The 14,409-nt window shown below is 39.2% G+C and overlaps 1 protein-coding gene across 1 annotated transcript in view; it reads left to right on the forward strand.

Moving 5' to 3' along the window:
• The window catches only part of LOC147101815 (ER degradation-enhancing alpha-mannosidase-like protein 3), a 49,698-nt gene extending 36,271 nt beyond the window's left edge, over nt 1-13,427 (forward strand). The window contains exons 17-20 of the mRNA XM_085965777.1: nt 1,923-2,114; nt 3,356-3,521; nt 4,304-4,495; nt 5,871-13,427. Of these exons, the coding sequence (XP_085821903.1) occupies nt 1,923-2,114; nt 3,356-3,521; nt 4,304-4,495; nt 5,871-6,169 (849 nt within the window). The 3' untranslated portion in view covers nt 6,170-13,427. The remainder of the gene's footprint in view (nt 1-1,922; nt 2,115-3,355; nt 3,522-4,303; nt 4,496-5,870) is intronic.
• Nucleotides 13,428-14,409: the final 982 nt, after the last annotated feature.

The following is a 14,409-nucleotide window of genomic DNA, read 5'->3' on the forward strand; positions in this document are numbered from 1 at the left end:
TTTTTTTTAATGTAAATGTCACAACCTGGATAAACAGTACTATTTTGGTTTAATAGGCAGGGCACACCAGATTTTTCCTTCACTAAAATAGCTGATTGGTTAAGAAGAGTTGGGACTTGCAGTTAGAGTTTTGTTTTAAGTGGCTGGAACTGAAAATGTTCACCATTTAAACCACTTTTCCTTCCCTCTCTCAACACTTTTTTTCCAATTCTTCCCTGTGGGAAAGTGTCCTAGTACTTTACCCAAAATATAGATGAGATCCTGAATTTTCAGGGAGATAACTGTGCATGATAACCCACATTCTACCATTTTGTAGTGCAAATCATCAGTCACTCTTGAACCACACAATTAAATATATTTAGTGTAATTATTCTCGTAAAATTGAATTTTCATTTCCTTGCAAAATCTTCATTTTTTTCTAAAATAACTAAATAAAAGCCTATCAAATACTTCACTTTTTTAAGTTGCAGAACAGTATCTATAAAAACTGATATAAATACATTTTAGATTCATTAATTTTTATAAACTCATATAACCCATTATTAAGCTATGGATGCCTGTCTTGCCTACTTGAATTAATGAGTTTAGTGCATTTATGAATATGATTCCAAATTTGAGTAAATCTCAGGGTTCAGATGTGCCTCCTGTTTCAGGTTTGGATTGTGACCTGTTTCCTAGATAATGCAGTGACATTGTAACATTTCAACTCGAGGATTCAGTCGCTGGATCAATGTCATTTGTTTCCCCTGCACCTGATGTGTATTTGGAGTTGTTCTCCACAACAGCAGATATTCAAGAAATGCAACTGTGGTGAGGTTAACCCAACCTCCCTTGCACTCTGAAATTGGCCTTAAGCTGAATTGATAATAGATCACTTCCAGAGTGAGCTGGCAGCTAGAATAGCCTCACTTTGCAAATTAGAATGCTCTCAACTGCTTTTACATGCTCATTTGTCGAGGTGGATTGGATGGATGAAGGGAGGAAATGGAGCCTATAGAGAGGGGAAGGAGAATGGCCTGCCTGTTGAGTAACTGTTCAAATGTTCTGAGTGATGGGAGCATGTTAGAAACTGAAGGGGTTAAAAGTTAGATTAGCAGCTTAACTGACTAGCTGGCTGATGTAATAAAGGAGAAGTCTAGCAGAACAAAGACAGTTGCTGACAGTTGGAAAAAGCATATTACACGATGATTGGGGGAGTGAAAGAAAGCGAGGAGGCCATGCATTGAACAATGGGCCCGCCAATCAAGGACGTGCGGTCAATACTTGGAATGGAAGGAGAATAAATGAGATAAACAAGATGTGATTTGTGAAGATGTGGTTAAGTGTATGTAAATTGGATAAGAGCTAAAGAGTAGAACAATGGCAGATGTGGAAACAGGGCAAATCAGATAAACAAGATGTGTTTTGTGGAGATGTGATTAAGTGTACGTGACTTGAACAATTAATTGGCCAAGTCCCGAAGATGTGAAGGAAACGAGATGTAAGATTGTATATAAGCCAACTGCGCGAATGTAAAAATTAGACTCTCATCACAGCTGCGGCCGAGAGAGCCTCTCCCTGCACGTGCTTGAATAAAGGTCACTTGAAACTAGTACACACTCGTCTCCGTCTGCTTTGGGGCAGAGAGAAAACCCCCAACAGTAACTAATGTCAGATTCTGCAAGTGGTCTCTGCATATGCCCAAATGTAATGTAATTATTAACCCTTTTAGCTTCTGCTAACTGTTCATTGTATTTTATGTTCTACAGTTAGGAAGCAAGGAAAGATCTGCCTGTTTGTTATGCGTTACTTTCCATCTTGTACTTGATTACTATCTGATATTTTTCCTTGAGTGGATGATGCTGAAACTTCAGTAAAAGGCATCTATTTTAAAAATACAATATAAATGTCTGGTTTAATGACGTATGGCATGTCTTTCTCAGGCTGCAAGTTCACAAAATGGTCAGCACAGCCTAAAATTTATTGCAGAAATCATTGAACTGGCTCAAGCTCAGACGAAAGCAGAGATGGCATCATTTGCTGTACAGATCATATCTCCTCCATTTTTGGGACAAGTAGTTCTAGCTGCAGGTCCGGCTCATTTTGGAATGGATCTCACTAAACAGGAACACGGGGTGAGTTGCGTGTTCTTGCGATATAAATGTAAAAATAAGTGTTTGGAAGCGCAGCTAGTGGGTTTTTTGTTTTAAAAGGGAGAGAAAAGGGTTGTAGTGCAATTTGTGCAGAGCATAAAGCTGTACTGTCAGTCAGACAATCTTATTCTTGGTACTTAACTGGATTTGTCTGAACCGAATTGTGATTTTATTTTTTATTGACCATTGGGTTCTAAAACTGACGTGCTGAGTCATCAGTGTGGCCACTCAGTGGTCTGTAACTCACTTACTTTCGCATACAGTAAGTTTCATTCCTTGTTAGCTTAAACGTTTAATCATATCTTCATTAGATTTGAGAGCTGACTTCTTTCGGCCATCCATTTTATAACTAATGTGTGCAGCTTAATTGCTTTTTTTGTTTTGCTGAGGGTGAGACACATCCTCAGGCAGGTATATTACTTGCTCCTAGAAATCTACTGATGTACTTCCAAAAGTAGGAACTGTAAGAGTCCCCATGGTATTTCTCGATCCTATTTCTTTTTTATTCTTTCCTTCTTGGACAAAGTGCCTAAAGGACGTTCGTGTTTCCCTATAGAGGCCAGCCAAGTTTAAGAACTGATCACCTGCAGATCAGAGCCACAATCCTCTGTCACGTTGCTCCTTGCAATCACTTTATCTTCCTCTTTGGCAAGGCATCCAAAAATGCTGGAGAAACTCAGCAGGTCAGGGCAGCATCTGTGAAGAGAGAAACAGAGTTAACGTTTCAGGTCGATGACCTTTTGTCAGAACTGGATAAAAGCAGGAAATGGAACAGATTTTTAAGTAAGTGTAGTGGCTGGGAATTGGGGGAGGAGATGAAAGAACAAAAAGGAAGGCCTGTGATAGGATAGAAGGCGAGAGAGATTGAGAGAAGGAGATGGTAATGCCTTTTGCCTTGAATATCTCTCAATGCCTCTTAATCTCTCCTGCCTTCTATCCTATCACAGGCCTTCCCTTTTGTTCTTTCATCCCTTCATCCCCTCCCCCATTTCCCAGCCACTACACTTGCTTAAAAATCTGTTCCATTTCCTGCTTTTATCCAGTTCTGACGAAAGGTCATCGACCTGAAAATTAACTCTGTTTCTCTCTTCACAGATGCTGCCTGACCTGAGTTTCTCCAGCATTTTCTGTTTTTATTTCAGATTTCCAGCATCTGCAGTATTTCCTTTTTGTATCCATAAATGCTGAGTTGGCACTTCAGTAGCTGTTTTGTTCTTTTGTAGGTTAAAGGTAGCCTGACGAAAGCCATCCCGTACACCGCCTGCTTGGATGTAACTAACTCAGATGAGGTCCGTGGTAAAATTGTCCTCGCACAACGTGGAGACTGTATGTTTGCAAATAAGGCAAGGAATTTGCAAAAGGTTGGAGCCACTGGCGCTGTCATTATTGGTGAGTATTCTTGTTTATTTTGAATATAGATACATGTTGGCTTAATTACTTTTTATTTAAAGTGAAAGACTTGCTGTAGGTTCCTGGGACTAGGGACAGGGTCACTGGCAAGGCTTGGAAGCCTAAGCAGAGCCAGGCCTGGTTAGTACCTGGAGGGGTGACCATCAGGGAAGACCAGGTGCAGAAGGTCACGGAAGGAGCCCCGAGGAGGGGCGGTTGGTGAGAAGGTCACGGAAGGAGCCCCGGGAGGGGCGGCTGGTGAGCAGGCCCGGGCGTTGGGCTGAAGATTGTCGGACAGGAGGAATGGTGGAAATGGAATGGCGGCGCGCACAGACGCAGCGGCTTTGCTTCTCCCAGGACGGTGCTATTTACGTTAATGTTAATGTTATTTGTACTGGACTCATGGGAGCTTGCAAGATCACATTTCGTTGTTCATGTACTTGTGCATTGTACAATGACAAAGTTGAATTATTATTATTATTATTATAAAACGAAGACTTGACTTCACTGTAACTTTGTGTGTTCTCTTGAATAGAACTTTACAGAACCCAGAGGATTTGAGTACCTTTTCCTTTCAGAATGAATCACATGATGCTAGATTGTCTTTTTGATGCCTTTCGGGACATGTAGTAGCTATAAAATGTATTACACAAAGGGAATAGTGTAGAAAGGGTGTTTGTATATGTTTCCAAAAGCTAGATGGTGGTGAATTGTGTTTTATTTGTCGGAGTAGTTCATTTTGTCTATTCAATTATTTGATTCTTTGGCATTCCATTCTTCAGATAACGTGGAAGGTAGTAGCAGTGATGCCTCCCCTGCATTCCAGATGGCGGGTGATGGAGAGAACACCAGTGATATCACTATACCCCTCCTCTTCCTCTTCCACAAGGAAGGCACAATCCTACTGGGTGCTCTGAATGAAAACCAGAATGTGGATGTGCTGTTAATGGATAAATCCAAGCTGCTGGGGCAAGGTCTGTAATTTTTTTTATTTAGTTAATCCTTACCGGGATGAGCTTTTTTCTTGTATCATGTGTTTATAACTCAAGTCTTTTTAAATTTCTGTCTCTGGTTGTTAACCTGTTTTAAATTGTCAAAAGGCAGCCGAAAGGTCAAGGAGGAACAAAGAGCCATCGTCACAGTCATACAGGATGCCATTGGTTACGCTAGTGCTTTGGGTGGATTAGAAGTATGAACAGGCAGTAATATAGAGAAGGAACAGGCTAGAAATTGGTGAGAGTTTGAGAAAGCAGATAAGTCATGCAGGAGCTTTTTTAAGAAGGAGGATGATGGTAGTTTTATAAAGCCTGGGAACAATGCCAGAGGATGAAAGAAAGAAAGACTTGCATTTATATAGCGCCTTTCATGACCATCGGATGTCTCAAAGCGCTTTACAGCCAGTGAAGTACTTTTGAAGTGGAGTCACTGTTGTAATGTTGGGAAACGCGGCAGCCAATTTGCACACAGCAAGGTCCCACAAACAGCAATGCGATAATGACCAGAGAATCTGTTTTTGGTGACGTGGATTGAGGGATAAATATTGTCCAGGACGCTGGGGATAACTCCACTGCTCTTCTTCGAAATAGTGCCATGGGATCTTTTACCTCCACCTGAGAGAGCAGACGGGGCCTCGGTTTAACGTCTCATCCGAAAGATGGCACCTCCGACAGCGCAGCACTCCCTCAGCACTGCATTGGAGTGTCAGCCTAGCTTTATGTGCTCAAGTTCCTGGAATGGGACTTGAACCCATAACCTTCTGACTCAAGCGAGTGTGCTACCCAGTGAGCCACAGCTGACACTATCGGGGGCGGTTTCTAAAGTAGGCAAGCACGGGGCTGAGATGGGGAAGTTGGTTCAGAAGTTAGGTCAGAAGGGTACTTTTGAGAGAGTATGCAGTGTACTTTGTTAAGATGATAAGTTTGAGGGCGAGGATGGAGAATGTATAGTATATGGGTGAAGGGTTATGAGGAGCAGGGAAGTGGGGGTGATGGAGGATGCAGGGGCAACTGAGCAGTTGGTTCCTATTTTGGAAACAAAGTAGTCAAAAAGCTCAGTAATATTTGAAGTGTGGATTGAGAGCACGGGGGAGGGAGATCTAAGGAGGTGGTTTGTGGTGGAAGGGTGGAGTTATATTTTGTTCTTAAGATGGTTTGGTCAGAGAGACGTACACTTGGTACAACGTGAAATGGTCAAGCAAGGTCTGACCTTTGACAGAGTACAAATATGTCCTAATATGTTTAAGTTGAGTTTTCGTTGTGTTTCAAGTTGCTAGTTTATCCCCGAATAGAAATCATGTAACTCTTACTAGTTAGGGTTGTAATTCCATTGTTAAATTGCAATTTATTCCAGAAAGCAAAGATGAGGAAAAAACTATTGGAGAACTAACAATCCATATCCAAGTTGACTCTCTGGATGCACAGGTTGCCCAACTAGAACTTGGCATTAGCTCACAGAGCTGTCCAGGACCAGAGTCGGCGGAGCATGCAGATGAGAACGCAGACAGACTTCGAGAAGCACAAAGTCAGGAAGTTGCTGAACTTCCATCTGATGCAAAACAGGAAGTGATTGAAGACCACACATCTGTACCATTGGACTGGAGGGAAGAAGAAATGGATGCTTTTGAAGAAACCAACAAGGATGAGCTCTAAATACTGGTTTCTTTCCAAAAAAAAAAAAGGTTTCATCTTGTACAATTCTGTTTAAATTGAGAAGGATTGTGAATCTCAGATTTTTCAAAACTTTGCTGCTTATATTAAATCTGGAATTCCACCAGTTTTCTGGACAAGTCTTTTTAGGACTAAGGAAGTGAGCTATGATTTTTGGAAGGGAAATTGCATTGCCTTAACTGATGTACATATGCTTTTAATTTATTTTGAAGGTGATGGAGCTTTCCTAATACAGTGTATTTGAAGGTGACAAATCACCATGTTTTTAGAAGTTTTCTAAATACATAGGCAGAGCTGAATGGAATAATTTAGGAATCTGGAATTATGCCCGTCGTGCTACAATTATTGGGGACTGCAGTGTACAGAGTATCATCAGCATTTCACAGATGGTGCTCACTGCAGTGAGTATTTTGAAGATAGCTTCCTCTATAGCAATGCAATGAATTTTAGCCTAAAGAATTGTCTATCACGATGCAATAGGAATGAGATATTTAAAGTAACTTCTGTTACTGCTGCTATCCATTTTATGCACACTGGTAGTAAACATGCGTATCAGAATTGGAGAGTGGACCACATTTTTCAGAGTGATTTCAATTTGGGTTTAAGTTGCACCCACCGAAATTGACCTAGTTCAGCAAATCATCATTTCCCAACACTGGCAGTTGCATCAATGAAAACCTTTCCAGCTACCTATAATTTCTGTAACATTGACATGGTTTAAAATTGAACAGCATTTTAAGACTAGCAATAAATATTTAGTCAATCATTTCCATTTTAACTTTTTATAATGGTAGAGATGTACAAATATTGAAACTGGTGACCATGTAGATTGTGTACACGTTACTGAACAGATTGCGGGTCCTTTATACTAAAATGTTCATCCAATATCTACAGGTTTAAACTGTGTACAGGTAGTAGTGATTCATCTATCGGGGACTTTGAAGTATATTTGGTTTAAGGGCCTTTTTTTTTTCCCCAATGGACATGAAAGAAAGTCCAATGATGCTCTAATACTGAAGCTTATTAAAATTAAATGTTTGATACTATAAGAAAATGCAGTAAAATATGGAAATCTGTTGGCAATTTCTGATGATTTGAAATTGCATAACTAAACCTTTTCTTTGATTGGTGGGGTGGAGGGGAGTTTTTTTTTTTGTAAATCCATCTGACCAATCAAACTCTGGGAGCAGCCCCAAGTCCGAATCAGTGCAATTCTAAATGTTGGTTGTCACACAGCTAGAATTCAGCAAGGAAAGGCCAAAAAATACACAAGCTGGGAAAGAATCTGGTGCACGTTAACAGATCAAATCCGCATCAGCCAGGGAATGACCTACCTCCAAACAGCTTGTATAACACCAGATCTCGAGAGGTGTTGGTCATTTGCTGGGACATTTTAGGAGCAGCTTTAAAGAAACAAATTGATTTTTAAATCCCCACAAATGAGATGAAGGGAGGTGGAAGAGGCATTAAATTACAGCATTGAATGCACGCTTGCTTATCGGACCTTGTCGTATCAGTAACTTAAACAGTAACGCAATTTAACCAGACTTTATAAGTGAGTTTGCTCATTAGAACACTTTGTTCCATTATAAAATGAAGCGGTCAGCAAATGTATGGGTACAGATATACTGCCACGTTTACTTTGATGCAAAGTAGTTTCAGGTGTACATTGACAAAAAATGTATTTATAATTTGGATGTCTGGTCCTGATCCAACATCCAGTGCGTTAGATATGAAGCCTGTAGGAGCCATTACACCAGTATGAGTTTGCCTTGGCTGCCGTATAGCTCTACGGCAGTATAAAGCGGCATTTTAGAAGTCCATTGTAACTGCCTTTTAAAACTTTCCATCGAGTCTGTGTTAAGACAAAGCGACACTCTCACCTGTGTTTCAATAACAAAAATTAGTGGAGGAAGGAGCAGATCTTTGCGCTCATGTCAAAGCACACGTGCAGAGTTCCATTGTTCGACTGAGATTAGTGCACAACATAGCATCTGGCGGCTACCAGTCTCCAATCAGTAGCTGCACTTTCAATGCTGCTTATATTTCCGTGTGTATATTTTGTGCATGAAAATGCAGAAATCTCATGCTGGAACTTTATTTTAAATCAAGCCTGGACCATGGAGTCTTAAATCACATAGTAAAACAATGAGATCCAATTATCATTTCCTTTATTTTTTTTTAAAGGCAGGAATAAATGTTAGTTTTTAGGTTGAAATAGCAGTTGAAGCTTTGGCCCTTAAATTATTTTTTCTTCAGTATTCTTTACAGTAACCAACTCCTCAGGCAGGAGAATTAAGTATTCAAATGTAATGTTTACCAGCTATATAATCTTCAAAGTGATTTTTAATTTAAACTTATTTGTGTTATGAAATGTTATGATTTCCTCCTATGCATGCTGTATATGGTATATTAATGCAATTTTATTTTAAATGTTTATATGCAATATATTCTTAAATTTATAAGTGTAATTTTTAATAATTTGCTTTGGAGCTCAAGTTAAGAACTATGTTTACTAATTTCCAGAAGGAGAATTAACACTGCTTGTTTTCATCATATTTGTATTATTTCCTGTGAACAGCCACATTTTTTCCTGCAGTAATCCCTGCTTCTCCAGTAGAGGGGAGCTGGTGGGGAAAGAAGGGTGGGGATTTGGTCATCTTTATTGCCATGTATTCTGCTTCTTGGGCAATTGATTTTTATTTTAGTAATCACATTGCTTATTTGACTTTTTAATTGATGGTCATCATCACTGTGCTTCTATAACTTGTTTTGTTACGTGTAAATGCAGCCAGTACTGGGCTGCAGTTGCAATTTCCAATTTTAATATTTTTAGTTTCTTCTCTTTTAGTCGGGTGTAGCATTTTGATGGCTCTGCTGACTCTTTTACTTTAATATATATTAGCTTAAAATGTGCATTGTACAAATGGCATTCAACTAAATTTATTTCTAAGATGCAAGGTATATTCCCCAGGAATATCCGGTGGGCTATTCTAATCCATAAAGAGTAAAGGAAGTTTTTAATGATGCAATTTAATTCTTCAAATATATTGGCGGTGAAATTGATACCTACTGCAGGCCAGCCACTTATAATTAATAGCCTAGCACTATATACAGGAAACTTTGTGCTATCCGGCACCCACGGGACCGAGCTGCTGCCGTTGCCTAAAAAGCGCCGTACTCTCCAGAGTTAATGTTGAGAGATACGGAGATTCTTATCTCCGTATTTGACAACAAACACTGTTGCTTAGCAACAGCTTCTAAACACTTGGGTGTGGCCCTAAAGCTCTGTAGCTGAAGCTGTTGCTATAACTACAGACCTTGCACAGCTTGACTGTTCAAACAAAGCAAAAAAAACAAACAAAAAGAATAAAAAACGGCGGCTGATTTTTGCCGGTGGCTCCAGATTGCCGGATAGCTCACCTCCGGATAGCACAAAAGTTTCCTGTAATACTTGAAATCGGTTTATAGTGTTCATTATATATATTTTTTCAATTCTAGACCAGGAGCAGTTTGGAGGTAACAAACTGATGTGCATATTGAGATTAATTTACATGCAATACATAAACTTTTAATCTGCAGTGTTTGAGTATATCTAATTATCTATCTAGTTTAGGAGTGCACATTCAAAGTATGTACAATGAATGGGTTATGCAGATGACCTAGTTATATTATTTTGCCAAGAATATTATTGGCCATTCTCATACAGCAATATTATTTCTGCATTAAAGCATTTTGAGGTTGTGTTTTTGATAGGATTCATACCACTTTTATTTTTGGACAGAAAACCTGTTAAAAGCACTGTTCCTAAATGTATGGCTTTTTTTTTTACAGTCTAGATAAATGTATCTAGTGCAGTTTGTAGTGCCAAAATGAATTGACTTGTTAACATAGTATTTTAGGCTTAGTTTAGAATAACTTATTTACTCTTAAAGAAAAGAAAAAACTTGCATTTATATAGATCCTTTCACGACCTCAGGATGTCCCAAAGCTCTTTACAGCCAATTAAGGATTTTTTTTATAGTTACTGTTGTAATGTAGGAAATGCAGTAGCTAATTTGCACACAGCAGGGTCCCACAAACAGCAATGAGAATTTTTTTTTACTTCATTCGCTGGCAAAGCCAGCATTTATTGCCCATCCATAGTTACCCTTCAGAAGGAGCTGGTGAGCCTCCTCCTTAAACCGATGCAGTCCATGTGGTGAAGGTACTCCCACAATGCCATTGGGTAGGGAGTTTCAGGATTTTGACTGAGCAAGATAAAGGACCAGATAATTATTTTATTAGTGTTGGTTGAAGGATAACTCCTCTGCTCTTCAAATAGTGCCATAATTATGCCCACCTGAGAAGGCAGACCGCTCTGTTTTAACATCTCATCCGAAAGACTGTACCTCCAAAGTGTCAGCCTAGATTATATGCTCAAATCGCTGAAGGTGTCATCGAGTTATACAGCACAGAAAGAGGCCCTTCGGCCCACCGTGTCCGCGCCGGCCATCAAGCCCTGTCTATTCTAATCCCATTTTCCAGTACTTGGTCTGTAGCCTTGTATGTTATGGCGTTTCAGGTGCTCATCTAAATGCTTGAATGTTGAGGGTTCCTGCCTCTACCACCCTTTCAGGCAGTGAGGTAGGACTTGAACTCTCACCCTTCTGATTCTGAGGTGAGAGTGCCTCTAAGCCAAGGCTGACATCTAAATCTTGTACGTAATTAGTTTACTGTTATCTTGGCCAGTTTGAACAAAAACATTAAATTTGTAGGTGAATAGGAGATAAAGTAGGTGCTCAGTCTGGTTGAGTATACTGGCTGGAAAACTATATTTAAGTTGCTCTTGTACATTTTTTTTTGGGGGGGGGGGGGGGAAAGAGTATTTTTGAATGATGGAAACTGCCTTTTTGAATGTTTGGACATTAATCGCTTTCTATGAAGGAAAGAAGCCCTTGCCTCCAGTGGGACATGGTTCTAGTAAATCCGAGACTCTGGAGTGGTCAGAAAATGCTGTAATTGCACATTTATTAATGTAATTTCAAAGATAAATAAGTTAGGTCCTGACTCTTTGTAATTGAGTAGAACTCACATTTGGCATTAATAAGATTCATTGTGTTGAGATTAAAATATTAAATGAGATTGTGTCTTTTATGCTGTAGCTACAATTCCAATGTGCATTTTTATGGTGTTGGAATTGTGCTGTTTGACAGCTTATATAACACTTATTTCAGCACTTTTCCCATTAGTTAAGAGAAGTTATGAATACTGGGGAATTTGAAAGGGATATTGAGTGCCTTGATACATAAGGAGAGGAACTGTGTAAAGTTGAAATTGCAACTACTTTATAGTGTTGCAACACAATCATTGTAAAAACCGTCAAGTAGATGAAATATTTTATTGTTATGTTTGCAACACAAGTGCTAATTCAAGCATAAATGAAAGGAATGCCACTCTGAGATCATTGTAAGGCTCACTTTGCACATTTTAGAAACATGAGTGGACAAATCCACAATAGAAATTGCCTTTGTCTTGCTGAAAGCTTGAAGACCACAACTTTACATCTATCCAGGGAAAGGCATGTATTACCCAGTGATTTTTTTTTTTTTAACGGTTTCATTTTGGTGAATCATTCAGCACACTAATCAGTTGTCATTGTACTGTTTGAGTTTAAATTGCCATTTGTGAAATGTTTTGTCAAGGCTTTAATAGTGCACCTTTTTTATGCATAACCACACTCATTTGGCTGTAAAACCAATTTGACTAGCATACCTTAACAAGCATTTAAACAAGTTTATCACCCTTCCATCTCATGCTAGCTTTCTTTGCTGCCCCATACTTTTTTCCTGAGAGATTCTCAACCTCCTATTAAGCCTGAGAATTGTGAGGACATAATACTCTGTAATGGATCTAAAGTCAGTATGATGTTTCCAAGTTTTGTTATTAAAATATATTAATTAAAATAAGCATGCTATTTCCACATGTCTTTTTGAACTCAACAAAACTGGATTTCTTTTGCCTATTCATAGAAAATGGGCAAATAAAATTAGCCACAAGCAACTTTTTATATTAAAAAAAAACTGATTTATATTTTAATAGCTTCAAAAAAGTAATAATTGGCACAATAAATAATGGCAATCTAACAGCTTAAAAACTAAAATAACCTGAGTACAGACATTTAACTTTTCAAAATCCTAATGGGAACTCTGAGTGTAAAATTGAATGGTTAATGGGTAAGACTGCAAAACTTTTAAGTGTTGTACCGTAGTTATTTACTACTGTAATTGTGGCTGAATTATATAAAATAAACTTGTCTGTTTTTATATAACTGTCTAAATTTCAAAGTGCATTTTCAGGGGAGTCAAATCAGATTTCAATGTGGCAGTGAATCTATGAATGCTTTAATCTATATATGATGCCTCGTGGTCATTTTAATTTTGATTGAGGTATATTGACAGTAAAAAGTGTGCACAAATAATGAACTTTTATAAATGCTTTGTTTTTACTGTCTTGATGCTGAGTGGTGAAATGTACAATACTAAATAATATCCAGTCACAGTGGAACTGATTTTTTTTTTTAATTGGAGGGTTAGGGTGTTTTTCATGTAAACTACAGACCAATTATGAGACGCACTTGCCAGTATTGTATCAGTGTTGACATATGACCACCTCCTTCTCAGGACAGAATTGTTTAATTACTCTCTCCAAAATGGTGCTTTCAACATTGTACAAGGTCAAGAAATATTGTTCGTTTACATTCTTTAATTGTACCTCATTTTGGAACATTCGACATTGATAAGCGAGATGCAGGATGAAAAATGAAGAGACAGTATTGGTTATTGACCTACCTGGGCTATAATTGAAAAACAGAACACTTCTGAAACCTGTCCAAGATGTAATCTGCAACTTTGTATATCAAGAAAGATCTGGATGCCATGTTAAATATTGCATTAAAAAAAATCCAAACACCTTTTTAAAGTGCAGGCAAAAGCTAAAAACTGAGGAACAATGCAAGTGTGTTTGAATCTTTTTTGCGGCAACCAGGGTAGTTCACATGGAATCCAGTACTGTCTCAATGCTTTAATAGTCAAATGTGTTTTATAAATCTCATGTACTCTTTTTAACTATTATTAGATGTGAGCTACAGGTGTTGTATAGCTGTCAATTCATGATGGACAAATTTAATGCATCTACACTCTATTTGTAATTGTATAGTACAAGCTTGGCAGGGCCAATACAAATTTGTCAAAGAAACCTATATATGTGTTTTGTGCATTATTTTTTTAATTCTATGCAACGCTGGGTGAATGTGGTGTTTGGGCTTGTGTGCTGACTCTTTGATTAATTGCTGGAAGAATAGTATTGCCCTTGATGGAGCTTTAGGTAATTTATTTCAAAGTTTTGCATCCTTGATTTGAAGGTGGTCACATTTCAGCAAGGTGTGGCTTCCAGAACAATAGAATCCTGAGCTTAACTCGCTTGATGGCCTAATGGTGGTATAGTCTGCTGTACTGACCAGCAGGTCACCTGTTCAATTCCTGGTCTGTGCTAAGTTGATAGCTTTCAGCCACACAGCTGAATATCGTTTTTTCACTTACCCGGGGAGGCGAACCCCGAGGGGCTCTCGCTCCTGGTGGGAAGCAGCCGGGCGCAACCCGCTCCGTGGACAGTGGCAGGTGGGGAGTTTGACTGGGGCGGTCCACCTGTCCCACTGTAACGCAGGTGTCCTAAGGCGAGCTCGGAGGACAGAAACCTCCCGTGGAGCAGAAGGGCAAAAGTTCGCTTGATCTTGATTTATCAGTATGAATACAGACCGCGAAAGCGGGGAAGAGCTGGGAAGTGGGATTAGGCTGGATAGCTCTTTGTTGGCCGGCACGGACACGATGGACCAAAATGGCCTCCTTCCGTGCTGTAACTTTCTATGATTCTACAGCAGTGCTCCTAGGATGGAGAATAAAAATCAGCAAAATTTCTATTTTCTATCCAGTGACCCTTGTTGAAAAATGCATGTACATAAAATGTTGGTTGATAGCAGGATGAGCTGTGATGCCTTCGTAGTTTAATAGCCTGTTCGCATTGACTGTTGAGGCTCTCCGTGAAGACTGAGCAAGGAATGAGTTGCTGGATACCCAGCAAGTGTCGCTGCCTGGAGGAGAGAAAATTGGGGGGGGAAATAAAAATCAGCTGCAGCTGTTTCATATGTTGGCTATGGAGACTTTGACCAACTGGCAAAAGGCACT

The sequence above is a fragment of the Somniosus microcephalus genome, chromosome 23, assembly GCF_052327205.1.
Source record: "Somniosus microcephalus isolate GS21.2 chromosome 23, FLI_Smic_1.0, whole genome shotgun sequence".
Taxonomy (NCBI): domain Eukaryota; kingdom Metazoa; phylum Chordata; class Chondrichthyes; order Squaliformes; family Somniosidae; genus Somniosus; species Somniosus microcephalus.